Source organism: Echiichthys vipera, assembly GCF_963691815.1.
Source record: "Echiichthys vipera genome assembly, chromosome: X".
NCBI classification, from domain to species: Eukaryota; Metazoa; Chordata; class Actinopteri; order Perciformes; family Trachinidae; genus Echiichthys; species Echiichthys vipera.
In genome coordinates this window covers 17,194,415-17,216,436 of record NC_139825.1, presented here as the reverse complement: position 1 = coordinate 17,216,436, position 22,022 = coordinate 17,194,415, and the positions used below count along the sequence as shown (strand labels likewise).

The 22,022-nt window shown below is 38.5% G+C and overlaps 1 protein-coding gene across 1 annotated transcript; it reads left to right on the top strand.

Annotated features, from left to right (window-relative positions):
- Window positions 1-1,926: 1,926 nt before the first annotated feature.
- On the top strand, window positions 1,927-21,652 carry cers5 (ceramide synthase 5). Its single transcript, XM_083938791.1, has 10 exons — window positions 1,927-2,213; window positions 9,556-9,661; window positions 11,179-11,309; window positions 11,735-11,792; window positions 11,946-11,996; window positions 12,967-13,059; window positions 16,182-16,310; window positions 16,921-17,027; window positions 19,132-19,288; window positions 21,407-21,652. Exons 1-10 carry the CDS (start codon window positions 2,041-2,043, stop codon window positions 21,572-21,574), a joined length of 1,173 nt encoding a protein of 390 aa, XP_083794917.1. The 5' UTR covers window positions 1,927-2,040; the 3' UTR covers window positions 21,575-21,652.
- Window positions 21,653-22,022: the final 370 nt, after the last annotated feature.

Sequence of the window (22,022 nt, the reverse complement as noted above, 5' to 3'; positions counted from 1 at the left end):
CATATTATTATTATTTTTACCATCCCGCTTTCTCAGTTCTGTTGTAGACCACAGCGTAGAATCATTTGCCACTTGTTTAAAATTGGATTCCCTTGCTGAAAGCCAGTGCATAGTTATTGAGTCAAATGGTCTGTGAGATTTCTAATAATAACATGCTCCAAAGGGGAAATGTCCATCTATAATTAGACAACGGACAGCACTGCAGCTGCCCCATCCCTGCTTAACCTTTTCGAGATACTATACCATTGTGGTGCCATCAAAAAAACAAAAACAAAACAGAATTTGACTGTCATTTTTCAGTCACTTTGTTCTTTTTAATGTTTTAATGGGCTATAATAATACATACTTCTAATGGCTTTCAGCTGGGTGCAATGTTTGTCTGAGCCTTCTCAATAATAAAATACACTATAGGTCAATTTGTAGTTGAAATACATCAATCAACCACAAGGGTGCGTCATCACATCAATCACAAGCCCCGGTTGTGTACCCGTCAGCTTTATCTGATACGGTACTTTTAGAGAAAACCAGTTACATCGGATTACTGAAAGGAAAATGTCCCTAATAATGATGTGCTATATATAACTTAAATAAAGTGTCTGCCAACACAGGCTGGCTCTGACAGGAAACAGCAGGGATGGATGCCATATTCATGCATGGCATCCATCCCTGCTGTGAGCGAGGAGGGTCTCGCCCACACTTCCTCCTTCTGGGCTCCGGTTCAGTTCTCATCTCAGGGCGGCAGCTAAGGTTTGTGAAGCCTGCCGGTGACAGCCGTAACACACAGGAAACTGGGTTGTTGTACCTTCAAATTCAAAAAGTAAACCGTATGAGAAAATGTGTAGAAGAGCTGGTTTTGAGACCCCTGGCGCAAGTCAAGTCCCTTTGATTACGCTACTTGACGTGCAAGTTCAAACTTGCACTTCTTTCCTGTCAGGCAGTTAATAACAGATACAGCTGCAGATGTTTATTTTTGCACTGCACTTTTTTAGTTTTTTTTAATGATTTGAGGTAAAATATCTTCCCGTTTTCAATCCAGTCCAACTCAAGTCTCCAGCTGTGAATATATTAAGTAAAAAGAAAACAGTTTTGTAAAGATATATCTTGTTATAAAGTAAAAAAATAAATGGTGATTAATAAACTATATAATGATAAATAACAATGCTGACATTTCTTTATATCTTGTTATAAAGTAAAGATAAGTGGTGATTATTTTATTACTAATTCTGATTATTATATATACTATAAATAATTAAATACTACTTATTTTGGAGAGGGGGTGGGATTAAAGTATACTTCTTTCCACTCGAATATGTGAATTTTTTTTCTTCGCTTAAATTATTTTTGTATGTGTTTTTCTATTTTTTTATGGTTTATCTTTTTCTCTGCCTGCAATGGCATATTTTTTATTTTTACTAGGAACTATTTCTTTTTTATTTGAGGTAAAATCTTCAGGTTTTCAATCCAGTCCAACTCAAGTCTCCAGCTGTGGATATATTAAGTAACAAAAACAGTATTGTAAACCCCATGCCTGAACAAAACAGTGAGTATTTATTGAGCCTTTCTTTTTTTATTTATTTATCAAAAATTACAATCATAGTCAGAAATACAAATACACAATATAATTTAAGACATAAAATATATAAACATAAGACACAAATTAATAACTTGTAATAGGCTACCCAGTGAATAACACCACAAAAGGGGTGAATTCAATGTACAATAACAATGAAATAGAGGATACGGTAAATTAATCCTTACTATTGTCATAGTAACATATAACATCCTTTTGTTTATTTGAGTCTTTCTTACTTCACAATGCTGGTCAAAACGACCGTTACAAAATAAAACGTCGACCGTTGAGAATCTTATTTTGAAAATGTGAGCCGGAAGTCTCTGGTTTCCATAACACTGGTGCTCCAGGGTGGATTGAGGCAAACTCATCGCACAAAGTGGCCCAGAGGGCAGGAGGGGTTTTCACCAAGTTTTTACACATCATTTTTATTTCGGATAATAAACTAGGACTGGGGGATACTGTGAAACATGGCTGCTGTCTCAGCCTGGTTCTGGAACGAGAGGTTTTGGCTTCCACACAACGTCACCTGGGCGGATCTGGCAGACCCAGCTCCCGGGGTGGAGTACCCCAAAGCTGGACACTTGCTTACCGCCTTACCGCTGGCTTTGGGGATTTTCGCCGTCAGGATACTCTTCGAAAGGTAACGTACTCACCACTTGTGTCAGAAGTTTTCTTGTAAGTCCCTTAAACTACTTTAACTGAGATGTTTTAAAGAAACAACGGAGTGATGGACGGGTAGCTAAACATCTTAAATATGTGCTAACTCTAGGTTTTATTATACATGTATTATACACATGCTAGAACTACCTGCATGTATTACTACACAACACAACCAAGTTGAGATTTCCTGAAGGCTTTATGCACTGGTAAACCAGAGCAATGTATTAATGTCATTAATTTGCCCATTGGTGCATAGCTGAGATGTTGTGGAGTTATTTTATTACTAGCTTGACCCTCTGTCTTCCTCATTTAAAGAGAAGAGTCCAAGCTTACTTCTACAATAGCTTTTAAGAAACGAAAGAGTGGATTTAAAAAGCACTTTTAGGGTCTTCAAATAGGTGGGTCAGTCTGGAGTCCCAAACAGGACAGATGCATTTGTCCTGTTTCCTCAAAAGATCTCTTAATTGCTTGCTTATAAAACAACAGATTATCTTTGGGAAGTTTTGTTGTCTTGTGGGGCGATGTTGGTGCTGGTGCTGAAGACCAAGTTTAACCAGACAATAAAGAAAAGGCCTCTGCTGACAAGTTTCTCATTTGATTTGCAGAAAGTATGACTGTAAAACTTAATCTGATTAATGAAGTACTTGTTCTTGCTTGTGTACTGATACTGACAGTGGCAACAGGAAACGCACATTCACTCATCTATTGAGTGCATCTTTGATAAGTGCACTGAATGGCCTGATGGATGGGTTCACTATTTGTTTAGCCATTATTGCCTTGAAGGAGGTTTATTCTGTTTCGTGCAGCTTCAAGATAAAAGCATCAAATAAAATAAAATGGACATTACAGTAGATGATGTCTCTAAACTGAAATGTCAGATAGGGCCCTCTAGAGTATTACTATTGTATAAATGTAAATAGCTTTTTATTTCATTTGTTACTTAATGTTTTCTATTATTTATTTGCCCAAGTAGAGAATTGCTGTTGTATTTTGTTTGCTCACTGTTGAAGACAGTTTATGGTCAGGTGTTTGCATTAGCAGAAAATACTTTCACATCTGGTTATTTTATCTGTATGGGGCTCTTAATTCATTTTCCAGGAAATTGCACTATATCAGGTAGATACTCAATAAAGAATATTTCATCCTTATCGCCTATCACTAATTTCATTGTGTGTGTCTTGCTACAAACTTAGATGTTTTAAAACGTAGATGCTTAAAACTAGTGACTAGTGACTGTTCTGTGTTAATTATTGTTTAATTATTACATATAACACAAGAAAGGCGTTGACATATTGTGTTGGTGTTTTTATTTTTAGCCAAATGCATGGCTAGGGCTGGGAAGTTAATCGATTTTAAATCGAAATAGGATTTATTTGTTTGGACAATGTTAAAAAATGAAAATCAATTTTTTGTTCTTTAAGTTGGGTAAAAACGGCAGTCTACTGCTCTATCTCAGAAATTGGGGATTTTATTTTTAGGCCATATCGCCCTGCCCTATGCATGGCTATAAAAAGCTATTTAATCAAGGTTTACATAGTTAAAAAGACTATATACTCAAATAGCTCTCTATAGTAGTTGTTTGAAAACAAAGGGAAACATGCCTAAGGGACTACATCTAAGCTGCAGGTTATAGCCTAAAACTAAACAGAGACAATGCCGACAATAACACTGTTAAATAAATGTTCATGTAGCAAGCTCAGTGTGTCTCATTTCTTCTCATTATTATAGTGTTGTATTTTATCCAATGCACTCTCTCAAAATGGCATCAGCCGTTATAAAAACCCATATCAGTCGACCACAAGGAGAAGTTTACCTCAGTCATGACAGATATTCGGGCATGGCTTCTAGACTCAACACGTACAGCTCCAACTACAGCATCAGGCTTTTGTCTCTTTAATATAGACTGGGTCAAATGGCTGTAAATAAGAAGCAATCAGATAACGGAGGTGTCTAAGGAGTGTCGCTGAGGTGTTCGATGAAATGCACACAGCGCTGAGCCACCTGTCTCAGCTGTCAACGCTTGACTCTGTGTCCCTAACAAGAGGCTGGAGATACGGATCCACACAGTGATGTTATTAGAGGGCATTAACTCTGTCACTGTCTGACTCTGGCTAGCTCATCCAGTCACTTTTTCATCAGATAAAAACATCACACCACACAGCTTAAGTTCCTACTTTTTGCAGAACCTAGACAGAGCAGACTGTGCTGTTTGTTCCCACAAATTCACATCACATACAAACTGCTATCACTTCTGCAGTAAGAGGCTCAGGCTTACATTCACACACTGATGAGTTTGGGGGTGGTCCGTCAGACACATCCTGCCATAAACTTGTTATGACTCATGACCTTATGGTATGAGAACCTATGCTCTATTTTTTTTTCTTCAAATGTAGGCTACTGCTTTCATTTCTCACAAATAAACTGATATTTCATCTACATTCATATCTTCCTCTTAAACTTCGACACTTCCAACTGCAATGATTAGCCGGCAGTAAATTCATCTAAGTAATTTTTCGAGCAAAAATGTCAAACCACGTCCGTTGTTCCAGCTTGTGAAAATTTGAGGATTTTTGTCACATATAATAGTAAACAGAATATCTTTTGGTTTTAGGCCTTTGGTCAAAAGAAACTATATTATGCTATATAGTGCTTTATTAATGTATCACCTCAAGAGGTGAGAAATTAGAACAGACATCTTTCACTATTTTCTGATATTTGCTAGAACAAATTATTAATTTATTGATCGATAATAAAAATAATTGTAGTTGCAGCCGTACTTCCAAAATCTTTCAGGTCTCTCCTTTGAACAACAACCCAAACAAACGACTTCTTCAGCTTCTCAAACTCCAATAACTTTCACGGTTCATACACAGTTTACTATAGCTGCTTTCAGTGCTTACACTCAAAATTAATATGAAATTAAAGTGAAACTTTTAAACTGCTATTTCAACTCTTATTATTTTTTCTATTTCAAATGGCACTTTAACTATAACTTTAACTTGAAAACTTCATAAAATGCAGCCTTTTCTAGCTCTAGTTATGCTCTCTTCGATGCCACGGAACTTGCTTGTATATCTTTCGAAATCTTTGTCTTACGCTGTTATCTTTGACAACTGCAGTATGTGATTGTCCTTAAAGATGAGATCATTCAGTTCTGTCTGTCAGGAAGAATAGTTACAGACACGGTGGAGACTTGAGAGTATCGCATGATCTTTTTTCTTGATACAGTTTATGGAAGTCTTACTACCAGCCTCTGTCTTCAGACATACTTGTGTTTGTCCTCGAAAGGCTGCGTTCTCACACGTAATCATCAAGCGTGTCTGCAGGATTGCTCTTCTGCGTTCACTGCAGGCAGCTCCTCCCACTGGCTAATTTGATGCCTGTCTACCACAGCCCAACCCAGACCGTCCCTTCTAGACCAGTTTCTTCTTGTTTGATAATAATCAACGTTTTTTCTGTTTCTGTTGTAGATGGGAGCAGTCAGGCTGTTTTGTGTGTAAGCCTCAACCCTTCTAAGCCGTGTCATGGGTTGAATGGTGTTAACACTACAAACTGAGTAGCTGGGCTTGCCATGTAATCTGTTGTGGCCCGTTCTGACTGTATCCGCATAGAGTAACAACCAGTATTATCCTCTGCCAAAAGGAAGTGAGGGCAGACACACTTAACAAAAATGTTGATGTGATGAATTGAACATCCCCCTTTTTCAGTGTTCTGTTTACTTCCAACATAATCGGGCATTGTCTCCCCCCAAAGTCACATTTCTTCCACATAACTGTAAATTTGTTTTCAAAATGTCCCAAGTCAAATTATGGCCACAATCACATCCAGTACAGTGCCAAGAATAGAGTCATGCCAGTGCCTCATCTAGGCCCTGGGACTGGGAAGTTTTCCCATGGCAGGTTCTATGAAGCTTTCTGCTCTTCCCTTCACAGCGGTCAGGGCTACTAGCTCCCCGTGTACACAGACCACACTGTCTCTTGGCAACAGGCTTTGTGTATGCTGGAGTGGTCAGGATCTGAGGAAGAGCAGGGACGTTTTGACGTTTGACACAAATAGATTAGCTCGCGTCTCTCGCCTTTTTCCCTCTGCTGCTGCAGTCTGCAAGTCAGCTCTGCAGCCTCAGGTGTGCCTGGGCTATTTCTGTTGATTGTCATAAATTTGAAAGGCCTGTGCTTGCAAGAGAACCCAGACTTATGCCACTACCTGTGTCATATCAGCTCATCTTTTAGCCGTGTGATTGGGTAACAGTTTGATGGAGATTGTTGTAGGCACTTAGTACCAGACCACTTAGTAAATTCAGGCTGAAACAGCCACATCACAGATCTGTGCCAACCTTGATTTGCAATGATCGCCCTGAGTAATATTTAACTTTGACCTTTACAGTCTAACTTCTGTGCAGATGTCAGTATGGGCCACTTTAATTTCAGTGTCAGGAGTGCCATTCAATATATAAAGTGGAACTGTTATTTTAATGTTACTTAAAGATCCACGTAAAAAAACACTTTGCTTGAAGAACCTGTTTTTGATTATATGCTCACAGGTTATAATAACTATGTGTATTCTCTCTTTAAACGTTAATGTAGAGAAACTATGTTTGCTTGTTTGGATGGTATGAAAATAACACAAGGCCTGTCTGGTCTACATACTTGTCATTGCTGTAAAGGTCACTTAAAGACAAGGAGAAAGTGCTCTACAACAGATGGAAGGTGTTTTTTTTTAAATTAATTTCCTTCTCATAATAGAACAAGGTATTTTGTGTCAGACCCCCTCACCAGGATCCATTTCTTTTTTACACCACTTACACAATGGAGGTTTCATCGTAGATGATTGCTCCACATTTTTTAACAAATATTTGGCAGATAACGTCTTGCTGACACGATGATCGCCTGATTAAAAAGTAGATAACACTTACAAGGAGAGGCTCAAGATTGTCAAAAATCAAATGGTTAGAAAAATGATTGTAGAAATCACAAAAAATATAAAATAAGTATTTTTCAAAACACAACACAAAAGAATATGACACTGGCTGATCAAGTTTGTAAATATGGGAGCATGTTTCCCTGTTAGGAGCCCCCAACCAGTCAACTAATTGTTTCATAATTTACTTTTTTTAATTGGGAATTAACTGTTAGTCAATACTTGAACATTATGATCACATTTCAGTAATATTCACATTTAAGTGGCAGCTGGGTTTCTACTAAATACCAAACTACCAGAGACACAATTTGACAAATCTTTACTTAAAACTTGATAATTAGTTGGCAAATTCATGAGTTGACATATTTACATATGATTTAATTGCCTGAGGCTGTTGATGTTAGTAGGAATTTACATTCACTTTCACAAGGGGTTTCTCTACAAATGGGCCAAGACGTTGGGCACACAATATTATTGAATGCCTCTAATAGATTTTAAAAAGCGGACACGGTGTTGTGGTGGTTAGCACTGTCGCCTCACAGCAAGAGGGTTCCTGGTTCGAATCCCGCCTGGGGCCCTTCTGTGTGGAGTTTGCATGTTCTGTGGGTTTTCTCCGGGTTCTCCGGCTTCGTCCAAAGACATACTCGTGTTATGTTCATTGATGACTCTAAAATTGCCCGTTGGTGTGAATGGTTGTCTGTCTCTGTTTGACTGCGTCCTGTCCAGGGTGTACCCAGCCTCACGCCCGATGTCAGCTGGGATCGGCTCCAGCCCCCCCGCGGCCCGACAGGGACAAGCGGTTGAAGATTCATGAATGAACACATAATAACACCTTTTTTTCTTGGTGTCTTAATTGTGAAAAATAATGGAAAAGTCTGGATTTTATCCTTTTGCTTACATATTTGATATAGTTTTGTATATAGTGGAAGCATGAATATCTGGCTCTAAATCAATGACAAACTAACCCTTGAGCATGTTTCCAGAAACAAATCTTAGAGTCTGAGCTAGTTATGTCCAAATAGCTTTATTTTATCATAGCTTCTCATAGCCTGAACCAGAAGGAGCTGTTTATAAAACCTCTATGATGAGAGTATGAGGATAACATGGTACCACCATGTCTGTTCTGCAAAGTCATTTTCAGTGGAGCAGCTCCAAGTTTTTGCCAGACAAAGACCTGTTTCTTCAGAGACGTGTTCACAGATGTAGATTTTACAGGAAGACCATAGTAATTTATTTTTTTTCAATAGTTTTTGTGTAAAGTTTTGCAGCAGCCACACCAACAATCATATAAATGAGCGTCTTGTTATTGTTAACAGTTAAAGTTACTCATCGGTATTGATATTCATTCATACTTATTTAAACATTAAACTACCCGCAATATAATATTTTTTTCTGCTAATGAATTCTCCTGTCATGCTTTTGCATAACACTAAACTATGTATTCTATCTGTATTTGAGCGATGCTTTCCTTAATTAATGATTCATGGCCTGCAAGAAGGTCTTCTCACAAATAAATATTTATGGTCATAAGCCTTCATCCTACAGGTCACAGCAATTCACCTGCACAAAGTACAAATTGCCTAAAATATCAAATACGCCACTGTACACATTAAAAGTAAAAACCCAATAAAAGTTTTTAACCTTCCTAACACGACATGATGAGTTGAATCATAGAACAGAGCTACAGACAGGGGTCATACAAGGGCATACTGTTCCCACAAATCCCAGGATCACTGGGGATTTTGAGAAGCTCCCCTTCAGCAAGTTTTTGCCCTTTTTCATCATTTATGAGATGTTAGTCAGGCTAATGCAGAGCCACTGACAGAGATGAGAGGTCAAAAGTGTTTGTAAATGGCATTTGAAAAAAAAACAACCTCCTAACAGCGGTAGTGGTAGTAGCACTAGCACTATACTGGTTGCTGTTGTGCGTCACAATACTTAAAGGTGCCCTGTGGAGTTTTCTTCAAACAAACAAAAGCTGTTTACATTCAGCGTTTCTCCCAAAAAGCAATCTATCCTTGAGGTCTCACAAACATGATGAAGGCATGAATGCATTTGAAACATGCATAGTTTCCATCCCAGTTTACTAGCAAGAAGTTGTCTTTTTTCCTGCCTTAGCCAGTGCATTCCTGCATATTTTGGCTTCTAATATGCATGCAGTGATTTTATATTACTAGTGGTAAGAATCTCATGACAATTAATGTCAATAAAGAGCTATCCCTTTTAAAATATATGTTCACATTTCAGATATGGGCTAAGGAACCCTTCTTATCCATTTGATAACAGATTGAATGTCAATTCAAACTTGGGCCGAACAGGTCCTGTAAGTTTTCTTTCACAGAGCTAGTTTGCATGTTTAAACAACATTGTGTGACTCATCTCTCCCATTTTCACCTCTGCCACAGGTTTATCGCCAGCACCTGTGCCCGAAGTCTCCACATCCAGCCAGGTGTTGGACGAAGAGCTCAGCCCAATGCAGTACTGGAGAAAGTGTTTACATCCATCACCAAGGTTTGGTTTCTTTCTTGACATCTTCTTTCTCTTTTTTAAAGAAGCATTCATGAACTTGAATAATGGTTGATACTGACAACAGTTGGTCATACAAAGGTTAAACATATGCTGCCTCTGAAAGAGTGAGGGGTTAATCTAGCAGACAGCTAGCAGCTGGCCACCTAGCGCCTCGCCTCCTGTGACAGCACCCGCCTGTCACTCAAAGCCGACATGCCCTTAATTATGCATAACTTTAAGCCTTGATATAATTCAAACTGGTGAGTTGTAGAAAAATTAGGCCCCTGCATAGTTGTCATGAACGGGGAAATTAGCTGTACACCAAAACATTTTTATACCAGGTTGTAAATAAGTTTATTCTGCTGTAAGGTTTGTCATTTTAATGGGACTTTGAATATTGACCCGCTTCTGGGGCGATGGTCTTCAGCAATAAATAACTCTTAACTACCTAAATAAAAGCATGTATAAAAAGCTTAATGTTGCGCCTGCAAGAATTACAAGAATGCTTATTGCTAATTGGACTGGGAAGAATGGTATCGACCACAGCGGAGGAAAGAAATATTGGAGCATTCCAGTCTGTCTTGTAGGTCACACTGTTCATTGGGTTTATATTTATAATTACATTGTTTTCAATGTACTCTGTGAATCATTTAAATTGTACCAACATTCAGAAACTGGAAATTGTCTGCCTTCATAACATATTTCAGACACCATATCCTAACATACAATCAAATATGAAAAATCGATTTAGCTATTACTGCGGTTACATAGACTCATGGTTTCATGACCGTGCGAATTGTAGAACCTAAGATATCTATGGTGTACTGAGTCCTGCATTGTTGCCCTGTGTAAAATAAGCTCACGAGTCGAGTGTTTGTGTGCGCTGGTTTGTTTTTTGTGTGAGAGAATCATCGCGCCACTAACCTGAATCATTGACAAGAAGAGCTGTAAAAATGTCAGCGGGAACCAGTTCTAGCCTTCTATCCATCAAAAAAGTTTCTTAAATCTGTATTTTGAATATCAACAAAATGAGCGGGGAGTTGTTGAAGATGGATATCCAAATATCCAATTTGCTAGACTGCAAGACTTGGAATATGTTCCAACATATTTGAGATATGAGATGAATAATAAATTGTGACACCGTGATATTTCCTCTGACAATAATCATGATTTTATGACTTCCCTATTATGAGTAAGATAATGGATTTTGTTAAAGTTTGTGAAATAGATAGACAGATACTTGAGCTCTATGATGAAACTGTTATGCAAGAGCACATTTCTGTCCGTATTGTCACATTTGCAGAAAAGGTCTCTCGGTTATTATTGCAGTTTTCACAGAAACTCTCAATTTCTGAATTTGCTGTCTTCACATGCATCAGTTGAATTTGTTATCTTGAGTCTCAGAGATTAAAGCTCAAACTTGCAATGTGCTTGGACTGGATACTGTATAATAACCAATATTTATTTTCATCCTTGTTGGGAACTATAATCCAATTTGTCTTTCTTTTCTCTTCGCACAGAATCCAGACTCTCGCCATCTGGATGGCCTGTCCAAGCAGCTGGACTGGGAGGTGCGGAAGGTCCAGCGTTGGTTCAGACACCGCAGGAACCAAGATAAACCCAGCACACATACTAAGTTCCGCGAGAGCATGTAGGTTAATCCCTATTGTGTTAATCTTTGACCTCTCTGCAGTCTTGAGCACACATGGTTTTCTGTGCATGTTGTATGTGTGTGTGTGTGTGTGTGTGTGTGTGTGTGTCTGTGTGTGTGTGTGTGTGTGTGTGTGTGCGTGCGTGCGTGCGTGTGTGTGTGTATGCTATCTTCGTGAGGACACGAGCTGTAGAGCGTTAGAGTGAGAACGATTTGGCTTGTCCTTGTTGTTAGGATTTGGATTTAAATGTAAAATAAGAATCAGGTTATGGCAGAGTAAGCAATGGCAAGACATGTATTGCGAGTGGTTAGGGTAGGGGCAAGTAGATACATACTGTATGTTTTATTTTTAATGTGCTTTTTCTCTCTTAAACCAGCCCTATTTTCTGGATCCTGGATCATAATTCCTTCTTGTTTACTTGTAGGTGGAGGTTTACATTTTATTTGTGCATATTTACCTATGGGTTCCGGTTTCTGTGGCAGGTGAGCACACAATAAGCTTGGAAGTACTTATAAACAGGGGGGAAAAAGTAGCTAATAGCATTGTTTGTTCTTTCATTGATAATTGGCTTTGTATATTTCCAGAGATAATAGCCTTTTGGACTGTTTGCTGAACTAACACATTTTTGTTTTTAGTCTCCTTGGATGTGGGATACACAGCATTGCTGGTACGGTTATCCCTATCAGGTATGATACCGTTCTAATCTCTGTCTATAAAATATCTGATGCAATGAACGTTTATTACAGGGCTATTGTATTGGATTGCATGACAATGGATTGCATTGAACCTATTAAACTGGTGCACAGTAAACTTTGAAGATCCGCTGGAGTTGACAGCCGAAGCATTATCAGTATCTGTTTATTTCACTGTCTTTTCCCTGGTCCTTGTATAAATGATAATGTGTCATAAAAAGCAGTCTGACAAGGGTATATCATGTAGTTGTCTTGTTGTAAATGTATGGGTGTAGACTAGGGCTGGGTTTAAAAAATAGATTTTCGGATTAAAATCAATCTTCATTTGAATTATCCGATATCGATTCATTAAAATAATTATTGATATTTCTGGTGTCATATGAAACTAGAAGACTTAGGTAATCCATTGGTACTGATCATGTCATGCTAGCTTGGCCATTCAAAGGGCTCCCTTGAGCTCTGACCTCAAGAAATCTTGATGAAAATGTCATTCAAAACTGAAGAGATGTATAAATGTAACTACTTTGGCGTCAATTCTTAATGTAAACATTAATATTTTAATAATGCACCAGGTTAGAGGGTTCTTTGTACAATTTACAGCATTAGCTATATGAGAAAATTGGTTCTGTAACTGAAATATCCCTAATCGATATTGAATCAAATCAAATCAATTGGGACCTTGTAACCCGGAATTTAATCAATTCGGGAAATCAGTGGCAATACGCAGCTCTAAGACATTGTCTTTATTCAAAGTGTATTGCGATACACCTAAGTCCCACTGGTAACCTTTCCATATTCTAACTCAAGAAGTTTACATTTACATTTGTTTGTTTTTTTTCTTATATGTACTGTTCATTTTATTTGCTATTGTTTGTTTTTTGTTTTAAATTTTAATATGTTCGAAATAAACAAACTAATATAAAGTTCTTAGGACTGAACTTTTCTCACCTCTCTGTCTCTTGAGGTTTTGACTCCGGGTCTTTACCACTACTACGTGATAGAACTGGCCTTCTACTGGTCCCTCATGTTCTCCCAGTTCACTGACATTAAAAGAAAGGTGAGACCACACTGGATACATCACAGTTGCAAGTCCCTGTGAAACATTTTTCAAATTTATACATCAAGATAAAACTCGATTGTAAATGTGCTTTGTAACAAGCTCTCACAGTTCAGTGTGGATGGTCACATGTTTTTGTTTTTGGGAGGGGGGTGGGGCACAGCTCGAGCTGCTCGGTCTGTGAATGCTTTGTATTTTCAGCACGAGGGCATCATGTGATTGCAGAATGGAGCAGGCCTAATTCTATTAGAATTACAGAAATTCTTCTGAATACCAGCATATTAGAGCTGAAGTTAGTTAGAGACATCATTTTAATGTTTAAGATGTTTCATATAGTAGGCCAATGCTGCTTGTTTTAATTTACAAGCTGAACTCGAGGAGGCAGCTGGTCTGATTTCACATTCTGTATAATATATGTATTTTCATCATGTCAAAGACAAAGATTGTTTCAGTAGATTTGTTATCAAGCCAAAGGAAATTTACATAAGGCTGTTCTCCCTGTTTAACCCTTACTCAGCTGAGTTGCATTGTGACTTTACAGTTAGCTCCAAACCACTAAGGTAGTGAGTAAATAGACACAATAACAGGTATTTTCCAGACAAGCAAACAAGTCGGTATTCATGCAAACAATGGTGACTTGAACAAATATGAACCGGTTGACAGAGGAGGAGATTTGAGACCTTTTTAGAGATATTCTGTGAAAATGGATATTGCGCTTGACTGGCTTTACAAACTCTTACATTCTTTTTATCTAGTATTTTAGAATATAAGTCATATCCCACAGTCCCGATGTGTACATTATGTTTATGGCATTTTACACATTGATCTTCAGTGTCAAACAGACAAATAAAACCGCTGAATATTTGTTGAATTAAAAGACAAGATCAGATAAGATGCTCCTTTTATTGATCCCCAAAGGGTACATTTCTTGATTGCAGCAGCACAAGGAAATAAATTAAAGTACCGATAGAGGAAGCAAAGAACAATTAAAGGGTATATATAACTGTGTAACTGTATATGACTAAAATAAGAATAGAAGTAAAATAGAAATGGTAATGTGGAACAAGTGAAAGACTAATATGCTGTAGCTGTATAGAAAGTTGGTTGAAAGTATGGATCAGACCTCAACCTGTTCAACTTAAGATAATACATATTTAAGACTGTAACAACACAGTATGTAACAATACTACATTATTGTTGTTAAAAAAGCTTTGCATAAAATTAAAATGTAATAACTCAAACATTATGTAATATCCAACCAAATGTTATGTTAAACTAATGTTTAGTTTAGTTATGGTTAGTCTAAGTAGCCACATAAAACAACAAGAGATCAGCCTTTTATCATCTTACAAAAAAGTCAAACTCTGGGACTTCATGTAACAACCACTGCAATATGTAATATTTTAATACAAAATGTGGGGGAATGTACTACTTATTGTGTTCAGGTTGTGTTCATTACATAATGTTGGTGTGATAACATAATGATTATTTTTAACAAAAACCTCTTCAGTCTGTCTATCCATCCTGCAGTCTGCTGCTGTCAGCTCTGATGACTAAACTGTCAGAAGCACGTGTCTCTGCCCTCAAGTCTCTGCACGTCTTTGTCTTTGATTGTTCTGCACTATTAATCCCTCATATCTCCCTGCGTCAAAGTCTTGCGACATGAATCCAGCACTACCAGTTTTATCTGTGTTAATCTGTCTGTATCTCCTCTGTAAGAGCTGAACATTGTCTGTTAAGAAACAATGGTGATGAAATTCATAACATATTAGCAGTCTTGTTCCTGCTACTACAAAATGTGCTCCATCTTCTCACGTTGATCGTACAGTGGGCTTTTGTTACAGCTTTGTCAAAGTGCATTTGTGAATGTCATGAATGGGTGGTAGCATTCGTAATGGTGATGTGTGGGGCTGAGAGAGGCCATGAAACTCCTTTTTTTTTTTAATTCTGTTGCTGTGGCGATGCTAGGAGCACATAACTTTTGTGCATCAGTATTCACTTGCAACAACTTACCTACTACTTACTTATAAGTTACTTATAAACCGTAGCAAAACTTTTTTGTAACAAACCTCTACAATCAGGTAAAAAGTAAAGATGATTGTGTGTTTGTTGCCATGGCTCCCATTCGACTGTGACTTCTTTTACATCTTTACTTAATTAAAACAAATTTTTAAAATTTGCATCCCAAACAAAGCTTTTACCTTGATCTGTGTGTCTATTTGCATTATCTGTTTTCCTTATCATTGTAGCTAGAGCCATTTATTCTGTGTAGGTGTAGCTTACACCTTAAATTACTACGGTAGTTCGTATTTATGTTTTAGTGATCTGATATTGCTCTTAACTTAAGTTATATGGCAACTTTAATGTCCAAGCACTGAATGTGTGTTATCGTGGTTATTTGATTTTGAGCATAGCTAAATGCTTCTTGCCAACTTTTCTGAAGACGTATTTTTTTAGGCATTTTGCCTTTATTAATAGTGACATTAAAGATCGGAAACAGAAGCCTCTTTTACACTGTCCATTGTGGTGCTATTGCGTCTTTATTAGTCCCCACCGTCTGTCTGAAAGGCACAGAGACGAAAGTGGGGGACCGATCTATTGTGTCTCTGAAACAGCAACGGAGGAACTCACATAGCTGCAACAGTGCTGAGCTGACGTCTGTGTTAGCGGGATAGCCGGTAGGGCAGATCTGCCCTTCAGTAGTGATGCACAAGTTGACCCACAGGCAGGTCAAAAAGCAACAAAGCAGCATTCAGAGTAGCCTTCCTATACTGTCTCGTCCCCTCTCTCTTTTCTCTCTCCCTCTCTCAGACACACATGCATGGGTGCCACGGTGCTGCCCGTCTCCTTTTCTCTACTCATAGTTGTGCTATTATAATATATAAAGTTGGCAGTTTGTGTGTCGGATCGACTTCGAGCAGTTGATTAACAGTGCAGATCAGCTCACACACACTAAACGCCGATGCCTCTTTTGATCAACAGCATTTCCATTGAAGCTGCCAATGCCCGCAATGGCAAAACAAATAAGTGGGATTTGTGTAAAAATACACTCCACACAACATTCAATGTCCATGTATGCTAACCACCCCCACCCCCCTCTCTCTCTCCCTTTTTAATTTCAGGACTTCCTGATCATGTTCATCCATCATATGGCGACAGTTGGCCTGATCAGTTTTTCTTACGTCAACAACATGACACGAGTAGGGAGCCTTGTGATGTGTGTGCACGATGCCTCTGACTTCCTGTTAGAGGTCAGTGAGGCACAGTGGTGACTGCGATCACACACTGCAAAATTTTGATGAATTAATTGTGTTGAAATTACCACACGAGTGCATGTCTTAAGCAACTTTCTACAAATGAAATATGCTGTACTTCACTGGCCATTGTTCAGTTACAATCGACGTATGTGATCCTCTCCACCCAGCCTTTATACTCTTTATTTACAGCTTTTCATTTGTTTCTTTTTTCAGCTATTTCGTAAAAATGGAAGGTACATCTTATGAAATGGCCACTTAGTGTATGATGTGATTTAAAATCAGAACAGTGTTTTTTTACAGCACATCTGCTATTGAATCAAAGTTATTGCTCATATGCTGATATACTAACACTAGATACAGGAAAGATAAAGAAAATATAGGAACACAGGGCTGATGTTGATACAGTAATTGTGTTACCTCAGCTTTAACATTTAAATACAATAGTTTCCTCTTACTCTGTCAGTGGGTTTCTTAAACAAACTAGATGAATTGTGATTGTTGTTCTCGTCACTTTGTCTTGGGGGAAATCCATATTGATTATTGGTGTTTGCCAAGGAATTAAATGGGGTTGATTCATACTCCTGTTTTTTTTTTCTTCCTTCAGGCAGCCAAGCTGGCCAACTACGCCAAGTACCAGCGTCTGTGTGACTTCCTCTTCATTGTGTTTAGTGTTGCATTCTTCATTACACGACTTGTTATATATCCAATATGGTGAGTTGTCAGTGACACCCGCAGCTTCAGAGTAAATATTATAACTACTCTGCCTTAACATCTATGAATTAAATAATGCAAAAGAGCTCATTGAAATATCTGTTTTTGCAGAAAAATAATAATCTAGCTGTAGATTTAAAGGTGGAGGAGCTCAGGTTAAAAAATATGAGCTCACCCCCGGTCTCTGAGCTTTGTTTTTGTAAACAAATGCAGAATATCAAATCAAACCGAATGTGAACATATTGATGAGGAAATGGGAATGATTACCAATCTTGGGGTTGGGACCCCCCAAAGGTTTAGTAAAAAAACAACAACAAAAATCAATATAAAGAAATACTCCATTACAAGTACAATCATCCATTAATAATTTCACTCAACTGAACTTAAAAGTATTATCACTAAAATGTACTGAAAGTATCAAAAGTAAAAGTACACAATATTCAGAAGGCCCCTGTTTTATATTATCAGATCAGTTTTATATGTAAGAATCATTTTAATGTTGTAGTTTGTCAGGGTGGAGCTAATTTTAACTGCTGTACAGACTGCTGGTGGTTTAATCTTAAACAATGCATCCTATTTTTTAAGATTATCATATTTTTGTGCCTTCATCTAAAAAGTAATCAGTTCCTCTATAAGCAGAGGAGACTCAACACATACCTCAGGACACCACAAAACAATTCCCCAAGTACATTAAATGTAGGCCTGCTACACTCTAACCAACATCATTGTTTATTAATGGTTGATCGGCAAGTCTCAGTGGTGGAAGAAGTATTCAGATATTTCACTAAATTAAAAGTAACAATACCAGTGTAAAAATACTCTGTTACAAGTAGCAGGGTTCATAGACAGTATGGAAAAGTATGGAATTTAATCTGAGTGATTTCCAGGTCTGGATAAGTCTTGAAAAATGTTTGTATTGTTTCCAGACTATCATCTCACTTTCTAAAATAAAATATATTAATACAAATCAAAACAAGTTTACTAACGCAACATAGCCGATGTAGATGATATGAAACTAATGGTGTCCCGTTACCACGAAAAAACGTACAAAAGTATGAGCTTCAAAATGTACTTAAGTATTAAAAGTAATTTTGCATAAAGTCCCTTTTCAGAATTTCTTCTTATTGTACTTGTGTATTTGTAGCACTGTATTTCCTCAATGCATCAAGGTCACACCACTACCTACACTACCTCCAGCAGGGGTATATGGAAAGCAAAAGTACTTCTATGCCCTGATCAGGCGGAACGCATTTTAGCAGCCTGGGGCGACTATTTGTAATTGTTTTCAGTGAGAGTGAAGCAATTTGCTCATTTTCTTTGTCTTGCTGAGTGCCTCGCATTTTGCAGGAACGCCCTGAACGCCTTGAGTTGAAAAGCACTGACGTCATTTAACTTTACAGTAAAATAACTGTTTGGCTGAGGATGGGTGATTCAGTGATTGCCTAGCAAGAATAACAAAAAGAACCTTCAACCATTCTCTGACCGGGGCATCTTCAACAATAGAGAGTTTCTCCCGCTGGCATACTGTACATGCTCTGTGAAATTTATGCAACTATCACCAGTGTTTAAATCAGGTGGCGAAAGAGGCAATTTCCAGGACAACTGACAGCTTCATCACCATTTTACTTCTTTCCCAGAGCACTGCAGAGATGTGTGCTCATGTTTAGGCTTAAGGGAGCTGTTGAGATAGCGACTGTTCCTCAACAGAAGCCTGGGTGTTCAACCTCCAGAGACAGACAATAGGGAACCCATCAGTGATGAAAGTAACCTGAGCAGCTATATTCAGTGTCTTTGTGTGGATGAGTGATAAAGCTAGTGTTGCCGGTGCAGCTACCTGGTCTGAAATCTATACCTCTGCTGGGGGGGTCGGGTCTGTTGACAACCACCTGTCACTCACCTGGATTTAAGGAAGGTGTGACCTCACCAACCACTCACCTAACATTAAAGTCGAGCAATGTTACTCGCCTGCTTGGTTGCCACTGGCATCCAAATGGGAATAACACTGTGTATCGTTATAATGATCCTCATTAGAAGAGTGCTGGTTGTTTTTATGATTAAGGAACAGCTGGACTACCTTCACATCTAGCTGTCTTTTGTGTTCCAGGGTCCTGAACTCTACTATGTTTGAGAGCTGGGCCATAATCGGGCCGTACCCGTCCTGGTGGCTCTTCAACTTGTTGCTGCTGGTCCTCCAAGTGCTTCACGTCATCTGGTTCTACCTCATAGCCCGTATAGCTTTCAAAGCCATGATGCGGGGAAAAGTGAGTCACCACACTAGAGAAGAACTGTAATGTAAAGCTAAAAAAACCCATTGAATTATTAGTCGATCGACAGAAACTTAATCTTCCGACTATTTTGACAATCAGTTATACTCAGGGTATGTCCAAAGTGGTTTTCTAGGTTAGGGATAGGCTTCATTTCAAATATACCCCTGCTTGATTTTCACCATAATCTGGTGTTTCATGTGCAAAATCATTTATGTAAAGCAAAAATTTTCATTTTTTAAATGAAACAATCCTCAGATGTGATGGAAATGTTTTCAAGAGTCTGGAAATGTTTGGTTTAGGCACCTGGAAAGTGCTTTGATCTTATTCCCTGGATACTATTTTGATCATATTTAAAGAAAAAAGGGCAAAAAATCAGTCTAGTTCCCTAGTCCAGTGTGAAGATTTGCACTTTCCGTTGTCTTCTTTGATAGTAAAATAAATATATTTGGATTTTAGTGTTGTGGTCGAACATACCAAGTAATTTAAAGATGTCCCCTTGGGCTCTCAGAAACTGTAATGGGTACTTTGCAATATTTGTTGACATTTTGTTGACCAAATAATTATTTTCTCATGTATTTGTGGAAAAAGCAGCAGAACGGTCAATAATGAAAATCGTGTTATTGGATGGAGTGAACTGCGTTGCCTCCTTACTGTAATGACCTGCTGACGGGGTTTGACACCTGACACATCCAAGCTTTTCCTGCACAAGATGATTGTTTCGAAAAGTTTCTTTTTCAGCTTCTAGCACATGAAAAATAATAACTTCTGACTAAAGAATAAAACCGATTAGTTTTCTGGGATGAGCTCCTGTTAGTTTCACTTCAGTGCAGTGTAATTTCACAATTTAAGTGCAGCTCAAACTGTGGCCTAATTTAAAAAAAAACATGTCCCGGCAAAAATGAACAAAAATGTCTCAAACCAATTGACCTATATCGACTTGTAAGGGTTATAAAGAACACCACATCAGTTATATTAGTTCCAACCAGACACCCATCCATGACTAGACTGTTTACTGAAACACAACAAGCTATTTTTGGTGATGAATTTGCTACCTCCCGGCTGTCCCTGACTCTGTCTCATTCTCTCTGCAGACGCTGTTTGTTTCCTCTCCCTCTGGAATGAGAGAGGGAGATCCTGTCTTTCTATCAGTCTTTGTCCAATGCGCCTTCTCCACCACTCTCTCTCTCTCTCTCTCTCTCTCTCTCGCATCCTCACCCGTTGCTTTGTCCACTTGAGACCTTTTCTATTTCTGGCTGTAAGTTTCTACTGACTGCCTCTGCTTTGTTTTCTTTCACACGTCTTAATTCCAGCTGCCCTGTCCGTTTCTGTACAGATCCAGTGTAGTCGCATTGGGTTTAAACTGGACAGCAGTAGAGCCACATTTAGATTCAAGCCCACTCATGATGACGGCACTAAGAGGAGAGCTAGAATGATGAATAATGTGGTAATAGTGTCATAAATGTAAGGTATGTCCCACTGTTTCTCGTTAGGCAGCAGCGTGATGAAACTGTCCAACGCCACCACCCTGTGGTTATGATGAACACCGCTGATTTGCATGAATAAGATATGTGTTGGGCATGAAGCTGCAAAACCTGTCATTAGACTAAACCAGTGGTTCCCAACCGTACAGTTCTGAGTTACTTACTGTTTTAATTTTATTCTACTTTATAGTTCTACACCACTACACTTCAGAGGCAAACATTTGACCTTTTACTCCACTATATTTATCAGCTACCTCCAGGTGCTTTGCAAATTAGGTTTTAAAAGAATGTAATGAGCATGAAGAATAAAATGCATTGTTATACAGTTAATATAAACATCCCGTAAAGTAATAGCAGTAGATTGTCATAGGCACTGTGAGAAATATGTACACAGGTACAGAACCTTTATTCATATTTGAGCAATGCTACCTAGCTTCACAGTTTAATTGGAGTTCATGGGTAGTCACAGATAAAAACTTATTTTGGTGAAAGTTACCCACTTCATCTTTAATGCAACTGTGAACATTTCATGGTGATATTAGTTATAAATGTGACCCCATTCACCTGCAGTGTCTCTCTTTAAGCATTATGAATGAATAATGTCCTGTTTCCTCCTCCATCTGTCCTCTAGGTGTGTAACGACGTCCGCAGTGACATTGAGAGCAGCTCTGAGGAAGAGGCCGACACGCCCACAGAAGGCCTCAAGGCTTCTTTTCATACTCTCAAAGGAGAAAACGGCACTAACGGCCACTGCTGCACTGGAGCCAAAGCCAGAGTGCAGAACCATAGCAGCTGTTGACAAGAAGCTGGGAGCCCCTGCAGTTTGTCTCTCTCACAACGTCTCCAAGAGCTTTGTTTGTCTCCTGACACACACACACACACACACACACACACACACACACACACACACACACACACACACACACACACACACACACACACACACACACACACACACACACACACACACACACACACACACACACACACACACACACACACACACACACACACACACACACACACACACACACACACACACACACACACACACACACACACACACACACACACACACACACACACACACACACACACACACACACACAGCAACAAAATGGAAAATCAGTTGAAGCGAGTGGTTTGCATCGCTTTATTGTTCAGATGATGGGATTCATTTTGTGCTGAGTTTGGCTGCAGATGTTGATTTCTTTCAGTGTTCACTCCCAGTTTTATTGGTTGGATGA